Source organism: Megalops cyprinoides, chromosome 13 (assembly GCF_013368585.1).
Source record: "Megalops cyprinoides isolate fMegCyp1 chromosome 13, fMegCyp1.pri, whole genome shotgun sequence".
Taxonomy (NCBI): domain Eukaryota; kingdom Metazoa; phylum Chordata; class Actinopteri; order Elopiformes; family Megalopidae; genus Megalops; species Megalops cyprinoides.
Genome location: NC_050595.1, coordinates 3,074,024 through 3,092,722, shown reverse-complemented (window position 1 = coordinate 3,092,722; position 18,699 = coordinate 3,074,024). Strand labels below are relative to the sequence as shown.

Genomic DNA, 18,699 nt, shown 5'->3' with positions numbered 1-18,699 from the left:
AGAAATTTGCCGCAGCTGTCTCAATTAAGCTTAATTAGTTGTTCAAGTGTTCCTTCCAGGCCCCACTGAACAACTAATTACTCTTAATTAAAAAGTTGAACACCTGCCTGTATTATTAAACTGTAGACAAATTGAAAAGGGGGGGGGGGGCACAGACGCTTTCATACTTGCATCATCCGGTTAGAGTGAAAACTCTCGATGACTCGTATCTACAACGAACAACAGCCCAGAGTTATGATGCGAAAGTCATATCAGTCCTCGATTAACGGCTCAATCAAATCGAATTAAGCGCCAGCAGCATGGATCCCATCAGGTTTGAGAAACACCCTTTTAATAAAGCGCTGAATTACCTCAAACTTTTCCACAGCTACAACATTTACCATGACAGTAATTCTACAAACCCTTTCCTTTATATCATCACATAGCCAGCATTCCCAAATGTCATAAAGCATAAATACATGAATGTGTTCAGCTGCTCTACAGTTAAATCTTCTGATAAAACATGTTTCTGAAGCATAATGCTAGCCATAACGGACAGTGTGGGTCAGTACAGAACATGGGATGCAGGAGGCTTTATAAGTGGTTGATACACAAACAGCAGCAGGAAATTTCATAAATCCTTACTTCACCTTTCAGGTGGATTCAGTTTAAACAGCCCTGAAATCTGTTTAATGCAAAACGGGGTGAAAGAGAGAAAATGCAGCCTGCGTTTTAAATGCAAGCCGTGTCACCGTGTCCCTGACTCAAGTATTTTGAATTGTAAATTAAGCAGGGAAATAATCTGATATGTTAATACGCTTTTCAGAATGCCAACGATTTTTTTTTGTCCTAATATTTCTGATGAGTCACACTTTATGTACTTTAAAACACAATCTGGAAATTGCATATATTAAATCAGTGGAAATGATTTCTTAATTTTCAATCTCTTTCATCAGCCAGAAAATAAAAAGACCATGCAAATGAGTTAAAGGTAAATGCTCAGCAGACTAAATAATCAGGAGTCTGTATTAGGCTAAAAGGAAAGAAACGTGTCATTTAGAACAACCTGAAGCAGAGGTAGTTATTCCACAAAATTTGGAACGAAGAATGTCAGTTAAATTCAGGAAACAGTATACTGCTAACTTTTAAATTCTGCAGCAATGAAATAACCAAGTCAGGCTGTAAGAAACATGTCCGTTTATAAAATAAGACAGCGCACAAGACAAAAAATTTCAAGTTTGACGTGAACGTTACAAATGTTCTCCGAAACCTGAATCGAGGATTAACCACAAAAAACAGCTAATCCTGCATGTTTGTCTCTTGCTGCAATATCTAAAATCTAGAAAATCTTTTTTTATACATCAATGTGCAGACACACTTTGGTGAACGCTGAAACAAGTGAAGTGTTGGCCATCTGTATAAATTGGCAAACTGCACAGAGGAAATGAAACTGGAAAAATATCTCAACATTTTCATATTGATCCATATTTATAATTTCACATGGGCGTTATCATTAACCTGGAATTAAAATCTGCTGCTTTCAGCAAATGGTGTATTGCATACATCACAGCCACATGCAGATACTGAGATTAAAAAAGCGTGATCTACTCAGTCAGTCGCTGACTGCATTGCCTCCATATGCTGTAACTCACAGTTTAATTGCAGCAGTGCCTTTTGCTGCTGTTACCAGGAGAAACCAAATGAACAGACCATAGCGCCCACCACGGTCACTCTAAATGTTTGACCAAGAGAACTTCCAAAAACCAAAAAACGAGAACTTTTTGTTGAATATGCTTAATGGCAGTTGCAAGACACTCCGAATTACACTGAAGTGAATATATTCAACTCCGTAACAGCTCAGTATATGGTTCCAGGAAACAATCCTCTAACGCCTAACTCTCCTGCCAAACTCGTCAGAGGCATTTCAGTAGCACCATATGGACTGTGATGCATAAAGACAAACTGCTTTTTTGTGAGGAGGTAACGGAAATCACCAGCGTACGTATAAATTAATTCAATAAATATTCACATAAATACAAAACGTGAAACATATTGTAGCAAGAAGTGTCTTTGCTTCTGTGGACTAACAGGGAAACGGGTGTAACCGCAAAACATAAATATATATATATACGTGAATAAAGTTAAATATTACAGTGATTTCAGGAAAGAAGCTGCCTTCACTTGTGTGCATAATGTGTACAGCCATTAAAATGCGCTTAGCACTATATCTACAGAGAAAAGCCAAGCTTTTGCATGTAATGAGGTATGCATTATCCTAAATCCGGATATGAAAATTATGCTCCTACATGCTTTATACTGTAATCTTTTTAACGTTTCCCTTTTTGAAAGTGAAGGGTCTAACCATCATCCCTTCACCTGTCCTCCCAAAGAGAGGAAGGCCTAAATAAAGCTAGGAAAAAAGGCACTGCAATATTGAGACAAACTCAGACCAATGACAACGTGGATAGAGTTACGACCTAACAGATCAGTCAAACTCACCCTGACATGGGTTCCTCTTACAGAGGGAGAGAGAGAGAATGAGAAAAGGAGGGAAGAAAAAGAGGGGAGACAGAGTGAAAGACAGAGACGGAGAGAGACAAATACCAATACCAAACCCTGCCTTTCAAAAAAGCAGTGATACAGTGGGAAAGGTGAAAGGTGAATCTCTCTCAGGGTGACGTCCGGTGCACAGAGCAGAGGTTCAGGACTGGGGCACACAGGGCCCCGTGTGGCCCAGCAAGGGGACTGTCAGTGGGTGCCCTGAATGAGGTGGTTTCTGTAAGAGGTGAATTTCCCTTGGTGCCCTACAGGGGGCGCTGTTCCCCCTGCTCCCTGCTCAGTATGATGCTGATGATCTCCCCCTCGTGGTCCTTCATGTGCTGCATCAGCTGCTCCTTGGTGGTGGACTCGAACCCGCAGATGCAGCAGCAGAACAGAAGCATGCAGTACTCTGTGCCCTGCCAGGAGGGGGCGCCCACCTGCCTCGGGACCGCAGGGGGCCTGCCGATCTGAGCCGACCCCGGGGGGCTCTCCGTCAACACACCCGCCCCCGCGGCGGGCGGGTCAGCGCGGGGCGTGGCTTTCTCCACCCCCTCCTCGACGGGACTGGCTCGCTCTAACGACGGTTTCTGGTGGACAGCCTGAGCCCTGTGAAAAGAAGGCAGACCTGGTTCTCCCGACCGATCTCCAGATGATTCATTATGACTAATTCATTCCTTTGTTTCTTCTCCAGAGCGACTTGCGAGACTGTTCTGGCAGGAAACGGGAAACGCGCATCACAGGAGCAAAGCAAACAGAGCCAGCAAACATCAAAGCAGGAAACGGTGCCAAACACAAGCGGCGCAGCAATGCGGGTTTCACCACACGCAGGAGCAACACGTACACACCGTGCAAATGCACACGGGGAAACCAATCAGCCACGAGCGAAACCTTACCTGATATCTGTGTTCACAACTTCCCAAACACAATGGCTGTGTTTGCTTGACTCACGCTACCACACTCGGAGTGATTAAAAATGTGCTACATACTGGGATGGGCATGTAAAACAGGCATGTATAACCGGCCACATTTAACACCGGGAGACTTTGAACCCTTCCAACAGTCTCAGACCACTGTGAAAATGTCGGGGCACTCACCGGCTGCTCTGAGAGATGGCCTCATCGATGGCCCTGTTGACCTGCTCGTAGTTATAATTCTGGTCGCCAGCGTGTTTCCACATGTGAGACTTCAGAGAGGGGGGGTGACTGCACACGTAGCCACACAGAGAGCATCTGTAGGAGAGAATGAAGGCCCTCAATGTACCCCCACACCTCTACTGATCCATACTGTACCCCCACACCTCTACTGATCCATACCGTACCCCCACACCTCTACTGATCCATACTGTAGCCCCACATCTCTACTGATCCATTCTATACCCTCACGTGTGTAATGGTCCACACTGTACCCCATCATTTGTTCCGCCGCGCACTGTACCCCCATACCTGTACTGCTCCAGCAGCTGCATACCCTGCAGCTCCTGGGGGTGCTTCCTCAGGTGACCCCGCAGGCTGTTCATGTTGGTGGTGGCGAAGTCACAGCTGCAGCACCTGTGACCGCAGAGCACACACACGGGTGAGGCCAAAGGTCACGTGCCCCCCAGCTCCCTATCCACAGGGGCCTTTAGGCAACAAAGCCATATCAGAAAGAGGCGCACCCAAACAAGGGCCCCAAGGAACACCCAGACTTGTTTTATTTGGACATTAATATATCAATCTGGCTGAATTAAATATCTAAGGAGACAAGCTGCGGAAATGACAATGAATATGATTCATGAATGCACAGGCATGTAAGTGTCAATACTGTGTGTGTATGTATGAGTATGCATGTGTGTGTGAATGTGTGTGTCCGTGAAAAAGTGTTTGTGTGTGTGAGAAAGTGCATGTGTGAGAGAGACAGTGTATGTGCGTGTGAGAAAGTGTATGTGTGTGCGTGTGTGTGAGAGAGAGTGTAAGTGTGTGTGAGTGTGTTTGTGAGTGACTGTGTGTGTGAGAGAGAGAGTGAGCGAGAGTGTGTGTGTGTGTGTCTGCTCTGTGCTTCAGATGCCTAGTGGGGTGTGTGGGTGAGTGTGTGTGTGAGAGAGAGAGAGTGAGCGAGTGTGTGTGTGTGTGTGTGTCTGCTCTGTGCTTCAGATGCCTAGTGGGGTGTGTGTGTGAGAGAGAGAGAGTGAGCGAGTGTGTGTGTGTGTCTGCTCTGTGCTTCAGATGCCTAGCGGGGTGTGTGTGTGTGTGTGTATGCGCGTGCTGTTCACAGACAGTCTCAGTCAGAGTGCAGCCTGAAGCTGCATTCCCAGCGCAAGCCTTCCGAGACGAGACTCGGCCCTGCTCAATGGATTAAACAGTTTCATTTAGAGACACGCGCTTCTGCACTCTCTCCAGAAATCCTCTGAAGCAGCCCACAGTCGCAGGGCCAAAGTGGAACAAATGCGCAGAGGCGACGTCTTCCTGCATGAAAGATGCGCTTTATAACACCGGGACAGTAATACAAGAGGTGTGTAAATGGAGATGGGGTCTGGGGTGTAGCCTCGTGGAAAGAGAACAGCATCCATCATTCAGACACACTCCTCAGTATGCAGCAACAGCACCGAGCACAGTGCGTATCAGAGAACGCTGACAAGGGCCACAGCGGAGGAACTTAATCCCACACTGCCCCCTGCTGGCGGTTTTAATAACTGCCATCTGTTCTTCAGAGGACGTTTGGGAGAGCGCTACGATTCGGCTTTAATTAATTTCCTATTCGTCACCTTCACTCCAGCAGGCCTGCAAACTAAACAGCTCTCAGTTTTGTTTTAATAAATAACACAACAAGACAGTTTAAAATGCTTTACCGGTTTCGTAAACCTTCTTCAGGCTTCCATCAAACCAGAATAAAAAGCCCAGAATGCATTGCTGATACGAGTGTGGATGGTGAGACTCTGGGGGGAGAGGCACAGGGGTCATTACGCACCTGTACGGCTTGTCAGAGTTGTGGATCCTCCTGTGATTCCGGACGCCCACGTAGGTGGCGCTGGAGTAGTCGCAAACATCACACCTGTAGATTTTCTGGACCCTGGAAGGCTCTAGAAGGGAGAGTGTAGCATAGTGGTTAAGGAACAGGACTTGTAACCGAAAGGTTGCTGGTTCGATTCCGCACTGGGGCACTGCTGCTTTACCTTTGGGCAAGGTACTTAACCTAAAATTGCCTCAGTAAATATCAAGCTGTATAAATGGATAACGCTGTAAAAACTGTAACTGATGTAAGTCGCTCTAGATGAGAGCGTACCTGCTAAATGCCATTAATGTAATGTAATGAGAGACGGGGAGATTGCTCACTGCTTTCAGCTCGAAATGGACAAGACATGGATATGGACATAAACACAGACTTTGCATTAAAAAAAAAAAAAACAGATCTTTGAGGCAGATTTCACTTATTGCTCCCAGATTGTTCTATCGCAAGGCTAAAACCAGAGAGAAAATAAAATGCAGAAGGACAGAAATGAACAATGTCACAGATGGTTAAGTTATGTGCCTTCTTTAGCATCAAATTCTCTCCACCTTATATTTCTGGCTGTGCTATGTGCCTGTAGCAGACAGAGCTAAATATTTATTGACGGCAGTGACATCACATTCCTTACCCTGAACAGTCATCTTCCCCTGGGACTGTGGCGTGGTCACCATGGTTTCGCCAGGGGGTGTCGTGGTTGCTGAGGTGTCCCCAAGCTCATGCTGGTCCTTCTCATGATTCCTCAGCTGACTCTGTGGAGCGTTAATGACATCATAACAGAAGTGAGAGCACTGATCCTGAAGTATTAACCACCACCAAGTATCATCATGGAACTGGGACTGCTGACTTTAAGTACTAATGACATCATCACAGGAATAATCACATCACTCTTTACTCTTACACTGTGACTGGGAGGAAGGACGTGGATGTTGCACAGCTGGAAATGCGGCTCTCAAAACGTGGCTTTTTATGGCCTTGGCAGCCCAGTGACTTCTGATGACAGTAGCCAGTCTGGCAACACTTTCTCTCGCCAGCTCCTCTTACCAAACAAGGCAAGAGATTAATCTACAGCAGCCGGTCTCATATCACACCGGCAGCTATGAGTTTATCTTCTCTTATCTTTATGATCTGGATTGCTGCAGAAGACTAACACGGATTGCAGTAAAACTCCACACCCTGCACTTGCAGGCCACTCCTGTGTACTGCCTCGCATCGGAGCACCAGCCCTTTCCATTAGCTTACTCATCCTGTCTGTAGGACAGGCTTCACGGCCCATTTCCATTTACCGCACCAATAGTCCAGTCTGAGCCCTCAGCCTGCAGCACAAGACCTGTACACACTGTGCCCTCACCTAGCATAAACACACTGTGCCCTCACCTAGCATAAACACACTGTGCTCTCACCTAGCATAAACACACTGTACCCTCACCTAGCATAAACACACTGTACCCTCACCTAGCATAAACACACTGTGCCCTCACCTAGCATAAACACACTGTACCCTCACCTAGCATAAACACACTGTGCTCTCACCTAGCATAAACACACTGTACCCTCACCTAGCATAAACACACTGTGCTCTCACCTAGCATAAACACACTGTGTGCTCTAACTCCTCAGCCTGCAGCTTAAACACACTGTGCTCTGACCCCTCACCTTGTAGCAGAAGCTGTTTCTGACCCCTCACCTTGCAGCGGAGGCTGTGTTTCTGACCCCTCACCTTGTAGCGGAGGCTGTGTTTCTGACCCCTCACCTTGTAGCAGAAGGCCTGTGTTTCTGACCCCTCACCTTGTAGCAGAAGGCCTGTGTTTCTGACCCCTCACCTTGTAGCAGAAGCTGTGTTTCTGACCCCTCACCTTGTAGCAGAAGCTGTGTTTCTGACCCCTCACCTTGTAGCAGAAGCTGTGTTTCTGACCCCTCACCTTGTAGCAGAGGCTGTGTTTCTGACCCCTCACCTTGTAGCAGAAGCTGTGTTTCTGACCCCTCACCTTGTAGCAGAAGGCCTGTGTTTCTGACCCCTCACCTTGTAGCAGAAGGCCTGTGTTTCTGACCCCTCACCTTGTAGCAGAAGCTGTGTTTCTGACCCCTCACCTTGCAGCGGAGGCTGTGTTTCTGACCCCTCACCTTGTAGCAGAAGGCCTGTGTTTCTGACCCCTCACCTTGTAGCAGAAGGCCTGTGTTTCTGACCCCTCACCTTGTAGCAGAAGCTGTGTTTCTGACCCCTCACCTTGTAGCAGAAGGCCTGTGTTTCTGACCCCTCACCTTGCCGCGGAGGCTGTGTTTCTGACCCCTCACCTTGTAGCAGAAGCTGTGTTTCTGACCCCTCACCTTGTAGCAGAAGGCCTGTGTTTCTGACCCCTCACCTTGTAGCAGAAGGCCTGTGTTTCTGACCCCTCACCTTGTAGCAGAAGGCCTGTGCTTCTGACCCCTCACCTTGTAGCAGAAGGCCTGGTTGCACTGCTTGCAGAGATGCATCCGGCTCTTGCAGTGGTGGATCATGTGCTTCTCCAGGGCCTTGCTGTCAGCAGCGACGTGCTCACAGATAGGGCACTGGTAGGGCCGCTTGGGGCGGTGCGCGCGCAGGTGCTGCTTGACGTAGCCCTTGTTGGCACTGGCGTAACGGCAGAGCCGGCAGCGGTAGGGCCTCTCGCTGCCTGGGTCCACCTCCACCAGGCTGCCCTCGGGAAGCCCTGCCTCGCCCCCCGCGGGGCCCCGCCCCCCGTCCCAAAGCTCCCTCAGGATGTCCTCGTCCGACACGTCCTGGTCCCCGCGCTCCCGCAGCCTCTCGATCACCGCCAGGAGGGACACGCTGATGCCCGTTTTCACGGGACTGTCCCCCGCGGCCTCGCCGGGCACCACGGCGGCGCGGGGCTGCTTCTCAGCGGGGGGAGGGTCTGTCTGCAGGGCGGGGGATGGTGTGGCAATTTTGACGGGGCACTGTCCCGTGGCGGGGGTCGGGGCGCCCGAGTCCGTGGCGCCGGGGGCGTCGGCCCTCGCCGGCTCCGGTGCCCTCATGGGCATGGCCACCAGCACCTCCGCGGCCAGCGAGTGCAGCCGCAGGCATTCGGAGTGTGTCCGCTTCCGAGCCGGGGGGACACCCTCGCCCCCCTCCGGCTCCTCTGCAGGAGCATCCTGCTCCACGCCTCCACTCGAGCCCTGGGCCACCTCCACCTCCTCCCCCTGCACCTCCAGCGGGCCCTCACTCTCCTCCTCCAGGGGCAGGAGGAAGGGCTTGCTGGCCCCCGGCAGCCGCTCCACAATCACGTTGAGGTGTCCCGCCACGTTGGGGCCGCTGCTGATGATCTTCTGTGCTGAGGAGAGGAGGCTGTCCGAGCCGCCGGGCGTGTCCCGCTCCTGCTCCGCCTCCGTCTCCATTCTGACCTCCACCTCCACCGCCTGCTCCTCGGCGACGGGCACCATGGCGACACTGGCCTCCTCGTCTTCCTCGACAGCCGGCTTCTCCTCAGGCGACAGCTCGAGAGTCGCCTCCGGGTCTCCGCCCACGGCCGTCAGGACTACGAGCGTCTCCTCGGGTGGGGAGGGGGGTGTGGTCGGCCCCCGCTGAGAGGGCATCTCAGACTCATCCTCAAAGATGGGGTAGGAGCAGTCCACGAGACCGGCGTGCTTCCAGGCGTGGGTCTTCAGCATGCGCTGCTGCCCGCACACGTAGCTGCAGATCAGGCACCTGTACGTGCCTGGCTGCTCCTGGCTGTACCACTTTTTTTTGGGGGGTTCGCCCTCGGTGCTGTCCAAGGTCACCCTGGCAGCCCCACCCTCAGTGTTCAGCTGGACACCTTCGGCCCCCACCCCCGAGCACTCCAGCTCACTCCCTACATCCCCCGGAGGCTCCGACGCCGAGCCCCTAACGGCATCTCCGCTGTCCAGGTGAAGCCTGATGTGTGCCTCTAGCTCCTCCTGCTGGCGGGAGGTAAAATTACACTCGGCGCACATCAGGACGACGTCACCTTGCTGCTGCTTGTGGTGCTGCAGAAGGTGCTCCTTCAGCGAGGGCAGCATCGGGGACGCAAACCGGCACAGCCCGCACTGATAGAAGGTGACCGCCCCCTCGCTGGCACCTTCGGACAGGTGAATCTCCTCAAGCGCCTCCTTCCGGCTGTCGTCCCCCGCCTCGGTCCCCTCTGCACCCCTGGCCTTTTCTAAGGTGGTCTCTGTGCTCTGGGCACTCTGGGCTTGAGCTCCCTGAACCGCCACAGGGGGGCAGGGCAGGCGGGGCCTCTTCCTGCCCAGCAGGGAGCACCTACGTGGCTGCTTCTCCACGATCTTGCTCAGCTTCTCGATCACCTGGAACAGGGAGTCCGCAGCCTGCTTCCGGGCCTTCTGCTCGCCGTCCGAGTCCTGCGGGGTCGCGCTCACAGCAACCATGCATTCCGAAGCGCAGACCGCGTCCTGCTGCCCCCTAGTGTGGGGAACCAGGACTGCGCCGCCACTGCTATTCTCCATGGCTGGTGGAGGGAACAAAAACCTGGGGGAAAAAAAAAAAAAGCAAGGTATGAGGGCAGGAAAACGACCTGTCATTACAGCACCACGAGGACCACTGCAAAGCCACATTTACCTCAGTCATTACATCGTCATGGAGACGATTTAAAAGGTAAACTGACCTTAGATGCTTGACAGGAGGAGTACATTGTTCTTGCCACTACTGCATTCTGATGTGAGTCAATGGCACAAATATGCTTCAGGCAAAATACCTGCAGCACAGTTTTCCCCATTCCTTTTTACTTGAGAACTTATTAATTTGCAGGAGAAAAAAAACCTCCTTGCAATCAACGTGTTTATATGCATACGCGCATGGGTGTGTGTATATGTATGTTTTTATTCTATTACGTATGAGTCACAGGCCCGTTTTAAGCTGAAATTATGTCAATCGATGACCCCTGCACAGTCTCAAGGAAATCCTGCACTGTAATCTTTACTGGCCTTTTTAGTCTATAAAGCCTTGAATTCCCTCTCTTCCCAGCGGGCTGCTTAACATAGAGTATGGGTCAAAGTGCAGGTCAGAGGTCAGGTCCCTTTGCTTTGTGTGGCTGTTGGCCAGGCCTTTTCCCAGGTGCTCCATACCCAGCGGCCCACTGGGACCTGACCTGCTTCCCTGTTACCAACCAACCTGTTCACTCACTGCCCTGAGCCTCCACCCTCTCTCACCACACCACACTCACTGTGTCAGACTGTCAGGCTTAAGAGACCGTGTCTCCTTTACAGCATACACACATACGCAGGGGTTGAATCTGCATCACCTCTCTGAGTGCTCAGGGATCAGATTCAGTTTTTCACCCTTTTCATCTCACTAGTTTTGTGTGTTTCATTCCCTCTGCAAATGCAGCCAGCCCTGTGACACAGAACCGGCCCTTTAAATTCTCACAACTTCGCTTCATTCCTAACGTGGGAGCTCAAAACTACTCACGCAGACGCTTGCTGCATTTATACTGCATTATGATATAAATTTGATTTTTTTATTCATCTTTGTATGTCATGTCTGACTTGCGCTGCCAAAGACTTTGGGCTGAAATTTAATTTTCATACAGTGAAGTTCCTATACAAAGGACTCATATATTACAATATTATAGCCACCACCAAACTGCATTTTCTTGTCTAATTCCCTTTCTGGTCGTGCACATGAACTCAGTATCACCGCTGTGAAATCCAACCCCACTCCTTTTACAAGGACAAATGCAATGCTGACCGACGTCTGGAAAAGATCTCGATTTCACTGTGCTTTTCTGCGGTCAAACAAACAGGAAAATCTCTGTCAAAGAGGGAAATAAAACCCTTTATATTTCACACTTTCAACCACAAACCCTGTTCCTGATTTTTCACACATAACGCTGGCCAGTGGCCTGATACTTTCTAGGAAAGGTCGGACGCGTTTCTGTGGATATGGCCATGCAGATCTTCATGTTATGTACGGAGCTTTTGGAAGATAACCACATCTCAATCTTACCAGCAGCATGCTGGTAACACCCACCCATCAGGTTTGCTGGGTCGCTATATCTACCCAGCAGCAAGCGGTTAGCAAGTCAGTAATGATCACAACAAAATATACCACGTGGCAGATCCGGCGATAAAGTGGAGTGCAGTTAATTAATACCTACCTAGCTTGATCACGTTCGGCAGAAACGGTTTAGCAGCGTAATTAGACATTTTGTCCAAAAGCTAGGAATATTCTAATCAGACATTCGCAATGTAAATGCGAATTCGACGTACCTAGCCAGCCACCTGCAGTAGCTTTTTTGGCTAACAAACCTTACGAGAGGACATGGATACGGCACGACCTGTGGATCGGGTGGATCAAACTTTGTAAAAATACACTCACTATTCTGCCCAAGAGATCAGGCTCGAAGTAAAACTCACTAACACGACTGCGAGGAGAGTAGGCAGCTACGCATGTGAGAAAATCAGTGCTAACACTGCTCCGACGCAAAGCGAAGTTTCAGACAGCATGGGCCCATTGACGCGCAGGGAGGAAAGGGGGCAGGACTCGACTCTACAACCAAAACTTTTACTAAGCAACACACACCCAAAACATGCGCTACAAACTCCCCTCATTGCCTCTACGGGTCATTAGATTTGTGGATGGACTTTAATACTCACAGATCCAGCAGCAGTTCTCCGCGATCTTTGGCCTCAGCACATGAAAGTGTGAGTTTTTTTTTCCCTTTTTTAGCAATTGAGGTAGCTTTGGTGTTCCCTCTCTCACACGCTGAACCCAAAATGGCGAGGATGGAGCGGCGGTCACGTGACCCGCTCTCTAGCAGGTCATGTGACCACAGTGATAACTTTATCTGGAGTCGCGTTCACCTTCAGGATGACTGGGTGCTTAGCTAATGCTTAAGGGAAGATACTGGAACACATTATTTATGTGTTGTTTCCACAAACTAGAATCAACTAGTGCTTCAGTGACTGCTTAACTGACTCGCCAACATATTTTGACGCAATAACACTTGTGTAGAAGTATATTGTAAATTAATCTAATAATTGTTTTGGGCATTGCTGCAAACTGGATTGTGTTATTACTGATAGTGGTTTCTTCTCAGATGGCGATATAAAATTAAATAAATCAAATAAAAACCTCAGTTTTGTCTGAAATAAACCACTGTGTAAGCTTTTCCATCTCAATGACAACAAATGTGTTAGTATGGATACTGTTCACCATAATCATCTCTGCGTTGAACAATTGTGATTGAAAGACATGCACAGCAACATTCCACTAATCACACTCAAAGCCTTTAGTGAGGTCACACAAATCTAAGCTTCTTATTGGACCTACTTTACAGTAAAAACTGGGAGGCAGGTGTGGTCTGATGAGTCAGAGCAGTGTATAATGTTATTAAGGCACTGATATCTGATCCTTGCTGTTCCAGGTCAGAGTCCTTTAAGGAACACTAATGTTGTACTCTCGTGTAGACACGTCACACCACTCCTCGTCTCACTTCACCGGGTTCCTGTTACCTCAGTGCTGGCATATAGGATAGCGAGTGGGACAGCCCCATCATGCCTCCAATTAAGCTTCAAACCCTTCTCAATGTCAACATGACTCCGATCCACAGCCTTTGGGCAGCTGAATGCCCCCTCCCAGTGGAGTCGCTCCTCCCAACCACGATACCTGACTGTACTAACCTCTCACCCCTCCCCAGAACTGCTGACCATTTTCCGATGCAGCCACTTCAGACTCCACCTGGGTTCCCCCTCAATCCTTACCCCCTGGCATCTGCTACTTGTAGTACTTGTATTACTTGCTGCTTATCTACTTGTATTATTACCATGAGTTTATATGATATCATGTAATTTATGGTATTGTATGCATTTGACGACTTTCCAAGGTTTGTAGGTTGTCTTAGTCTTATATACCATGTATTTGTAGGTTTGGGAGTGTTGTTAACCAGGTCTAGCATTGTTGCTCATAACTTGGGTGGATACACTACCACTTCCCTTGTGTTGGAAGTCGCTCTTGGTAAGAAGGTCTGCTAAATGAATGTAATGCAATATAATGTAATCAGCTGTCGCACTTGAAACCCAGATTCACAGTAATGAGTTAGATGTACTTACCAGGTGGCTCAGAAGAAGGATGTCTTCAGCAGACACATAAGGAAAGGGTGTGTTAGTCTGCATGGCTTGTAGATTCAGAGCTTATCCCAGTGTCTGTGATGTGTAGCAGCTTGAGCAGACGCATAGCCCCAGGACACAACACCAGTCTCCTCAGAGCCTTCACCCCAATTCACAGTCCATGCATTTTAATGCCAAATGCCAAGCAACCTGACACAGCAAGTACTTTTTTAAAAAGGTTTTGGAATGACTGGGTGATGGACCTACAGACTGCGCACACACACACGTACACACACACACACACAAACACACACACACAAACATGCAGACACATACACACACACACGTACACACACACATGCATGCACACATGCACGCGCAAACATATGCACATTTAGACACAAACAACAACGTATAACAATATTCCAAACCATAAAAATATGGGTGTGGATGTGGGTAAATATGGGAAATATGATCATCCAGGGAAGGAAAGGTGTGGTAATGTATGAATGCGGAGAATGTCTGGGCTTCCAGTTTATCGCACACAATGGAAGCCCACTGAGGGGACATCCTGTGGGAAGCACATACGCTGTCGGCATTGTTCAGTATGGATGTGCATTTCCATCTGGTACCATTAAAAAAAAAGCCATTATTATTTTGTCAACTTCAATTCAACAGTCCTGCAATAATTCGCCTTGTATGTAGCGTGATTTATTTTTCATTGTAGGATTGAACTGCCATCTGCTGGCAGATAGCAGAATGCTGCTGACACAAAGTGGCAGACTTGAAGGCATGTGAAGTGTATTTTGCTCAGCCCATCCAAATTGTGATTAAAACATCGGCGTTCATGGACGTGATACATCAAGCACGCTGAAAGAGTAATTAAGCTTTCAAAAAATGTGTTTGGTGAAAGGATATCATTATTGATTCATTTTGCATGAATTATAACTTCAATTAAAAAAAAATCTACAGAAGAACAAGATATGGAACAGGAAATGCAGTACAACTCTTTGGTAAGTTTTGGCTGTACTGGTAGACCAGGGCAAACTGCAGCTCATTGGGAAAGCAAAGTCATTAACTGAAGTTATGGCTGAGACCCTGAGCTGGCGGAAATCGGCTGGCAGCTCTTATCTGTTTTTCTGATTTATATTTGGGGGTTAATGTGGAAAATGGGCAAATATTTTAGTGATTTAATGTGTGGCATAAACCTGGTCCCTGTTATTCAGGAGAGAGACAGACAGAGCGAAGGAAAAGGAGAGAGGGAGAGAGAGATAGTCATCCATGAGTCAGTGTTTGGACAGTCTTCCCTTTGATGAAATAACCTTGTGATGAACACAATTTTTGAACAGCGTTCAGAGTACAAAGGCCACATTTATCATTATCTATACTTATCATGTCAGATGTTGAGGGCTTGAGACTGTCTGTAACAGTCATTTTCATTTGTTAGTCATGTAAAGAGGAACTCTGGACAGGTAGAAATCTTAACTGATTCACATTGAATTGTTCCTTTCTATCCCATCCATCACATACTAAGTTTTCAGTCTAAGATATATCAACCTCATTCCTCTCATTTGTTTATTCAATGTGAACATTTTCAACCTGGGGAGACACAGTCTTGTTTCTGGTGAGCCGAGCTGTCTGTCCTGCAATACTTGTGATGGCCTGTAAGGGGCAATGTAGGCCTGTGAGTTGACTGGATGCCTCACGTGGCAGAGAAGCATTTGGTTTGTAACAGTCAATTATGAGGGGGTAGCACCAGTGAGCATATTCAGCTGTGATTTACCCAAATGTATACAATATCAGAGCAGTATGGGAGAAAGACAAGTGTATGAATGGGAGAATGGATAGATCCCATGTGGTAACATGACTCCTACTTTTATATATGTGCTATATGTAGTAATGCGATATTTACGGAAAATGTCCTTCATATGTTTCCTGTTTGCCCTGGAGACGGAAAAATAAATGTCGTCATCGGATGCCCCCCTCCTCCCATGACCCTCCTAGCAGAGGTGTCTGCAGTACACTCGATTTCTGTGATCCCCCTGTGTGTCTCACCAACGTTAGTATCAATGAGGTATGCATGCAAAGACTGAGGACAGAGCAGGATCCTCAGTGTTGCTGAAGATACCGCTGATAAAATGCAATAATTAAAAGAATGGCAGAAACAGAATTGCCTCTTTTGCAACAATCAGATTCTAATTGTATTTCATCAACCATTCATTTTTTCCAAAAACTTCTTCCACATAATATATTCACATTCTTCAGGAAGTATATGGTTGTCATATAAAAGATAACACAGTTTTTATTGAAGTGTTGAAACAGTTGAAAAAAAGTGATTGCAGCACATAAAGCAATTCACATTTGAACATTTTAGACGTGAGAGACTGTGGGCCAAACCCTGCCTGTACTGTTCACTGATTACTGCTCACTGCTTCCCTCAGGCTGCTGTGGTATCCCTTTACTTTGCCATTGGCATCATGAACACCCCTCAGAATCCCGAAACAAATGAGTTCTTCACTCTTATTGCATTAGAGAAGACAACGCTGAGGTCATCGCTGATTGTTTTCTCATATATTACCGGCTACAATTGTTATGAATGCTTCATTTCAGAGAAGGGACACTTTGCTTTTTTCCCCGAGCCCCCAGACATTATAATGGAGACTTATTTGGATAAACAGGCCCATTTGCCTGGTAGCGTTGGAAACAGAGGTAATAAAACCAAGCCGTAGATCAGGTTTGTTTGGACCAGCCTGCAAAGTGGCATTTCTACTGTCCTATCTGTTTAGCAGTGTTACCTCTTCAATTCTTTATTTGGTCATTAAGATGGTTGACCTTCAAGAAATTCTTAGAAAGTTCCAAAGGACAGAAACATATCATGAGGGGTGGAGTAAAAACCTGAGCTATATTATAAACGGGTGGATTAAGCATGAAGAAAAACAGTATTTTACACACACACACAGAAATATTTCACATTTCAGATCAATAAAAATGCATACACATATCTAACACAAGGTAGAATATTTTTTATTTGGACGAGACTCACCTGGATGCCTTATAGTATTGGGGCATAGATTAATTTTTATTGATAATATATTCATAATATTTAAAGCAATGGATTTCTGAAATCCTCACCAATAAGATTAAAAGAAAACACATTTACAACACTGGACAGAGATTTATACACTTAAAGTTTTTTTTTTCTCATTCCATTCCCGGAGTGCTTAGGCAAGAATTTTCTAGAAATCACTGCTCCTTTCGATTGCTCAAGCGTAGCACTGCTTTCATTTCTCCAGTAAAATAAATTACTTATTGATCAGTGACTTGTTGGATAAAATATACAGATAAACAAAGGGTTGGAAGTCTACAGCAGCAACCATTAAAAAGAGCAAATACTGGGATTTCACACTAAACAACTTGCATTCCTCGTATTTATTTTTCATTACATTTTGATGTTTTCAGATATTGCCAATCCAAAATGAGAAACATATTGTATGTGATGTGGACCAGGTCTCAGCTGAAATTCTGACTCACCTGACAGAGATGGTCTGTGTAACTGATCTGAGATCTGACTCTAGAGGAGCATTTACTGTCAATGCTGAATTTCTGATTTGCTGTTGATGGAGAGAGTCAATATCTTGATTTTCCCTGTGCTGTGAGATCTCAGAGGCTTTAGTAGGTAGGCTGTACTTCCCAGGGCCCCCTGTGGATTCAGAAACCTATTATCGTCTTGTTGTTGTCCTCTCTTTACATTACTGTTATGTTGTGTGCCTTTTCGAAAAACCACAGGCAATCATAAGACACTGGTACATTTTACACTGGTATTTTCTCCCACTTCTTTCCTGTTGTTATACGTTTTGATTATATAAAAGAAATATATCTGCAGAAGCCATCACAGATATATTGCCACGCACATAGCACACACACACACACACACACACACACACACACACACACACACACACACACACACACACAATGAAATAGGCAGGTATAAAAATAAAGGAAGAAGTAAGAGGAAAATTGGCTGTGGTTTGGTTTAATTTTTTGAAATTACAAGAGCACATCATTATAATAATTGCATTAAGATAAATAGATTAAGACTTAGGAAAAAGTCGGCCATCTAATAAAATGTATGTATCAGTAGGGTATTGCCTAATGTGTTATATTAACAACACACAGCAACCCAGATTTATACCTGATGTTACACATTTATTTAATATATTTTTGGTGTTTAGACCCTCGCATTTTCATGTTGGTTTTCCTACATTATGGTTTATGATCAAATGTTCAAGATGAACAACTCCTGGCATGTTTTTGTGTTGATGATTTATAGACGCAATAAACCATGTTTATTAGACCAGTGAAAAGAATTAAATGGTAGACTTTTAGGTGCAACATTCCCCTAATTTATGGAAATAGCGTGCAAAAATATTACCCTGTAAAGCAGAAATGATCACTGAGGTCAAGGGGTCTGAATATTTGGAAGCATAAATCTGCTTTGAAACGTTGCTGCTCATGGGCGCTGGACTTAGTGGTGCTGCTAACAGCACAAGATAAATGACCATTCCACATTTTCTGCACTAATGAACAGCCCGGCTTTCATTTACTGTGATTACTTTTTGTCCCTTGTAGAACAATAGTTGAGGACATTGCTTTGAAAGTACCATGCATGGTTTTATTTACATTCTAAATTTTACTAATATAATATAATATATTACAATATAATATAATATAAGTCCAATAAATAATTATGTTTTCTCTGCTGAGAAGTTGTTTATAATTATATATATTCACATATATAATTATGAGTAATACACATAATATATCAATAATATATACTGACAATTTCCTTTTCACTGTCATGGCCCTTCAATACAGAAATGTGCATTGTGAAAGCAAAAGACAACGCGTGAGGACTCACTTCATATAACTGGACCACATAAAGCTTCCATGCAAGTAACAGCTCTCAGAATATGTAAGCTGAAGCACCCTGCTCATGTACTGGAAGCTGTGACTGATTTAGGATTCAAACTGGCATCCCTGAGAGATTAGCCACTGCAGAACACTGTCCCAGGTTCAGATGTGCAGGTTTAACAAAGGAAATCTTTTTGTCTTCTTTTTTTTTCTTTCAGCAGTGGG

At 46.4% G+C, this 18,699-nt stretch overlaps 1 protein-coding gene across 1 annotated transcript; it reads right to left on the bottom strand.

Annotated features, from left to right (window-relative positions):
• Positions 1-1,137: 1,137 nt before the first annotated feature.
• On the bottom strand, positions 1,138-12,210 carry LOC118787646 (zinc finger protein 507-like). The gene is made up of 7 exons (XM_036543178.1): positions 12,109-12,210; positions 7,933-9,982; positions 6,131-6,251; positions 5,464-5,575; positions 3,963-4,067; positions 3,615-3,749; positions 1,138-3,126 (listed from the first exon to the last, which is right to left on the bottom strand). The coding sequence occupies exons 2-7, from the start codon at positions 9,958-9,960 to the stop codon at positions 2,784-2,786; spliced, it is 2,844 nt and encodes a 947-aa protein (XP_036399071.1). The 5' UTR covers positions 9,961-9,982; positions 12,109-12,210; the 3' UTR covers positions 1,138-2,783.
• Positions 12,211-18,699: the final 6,489 nt, after the last annotated feature.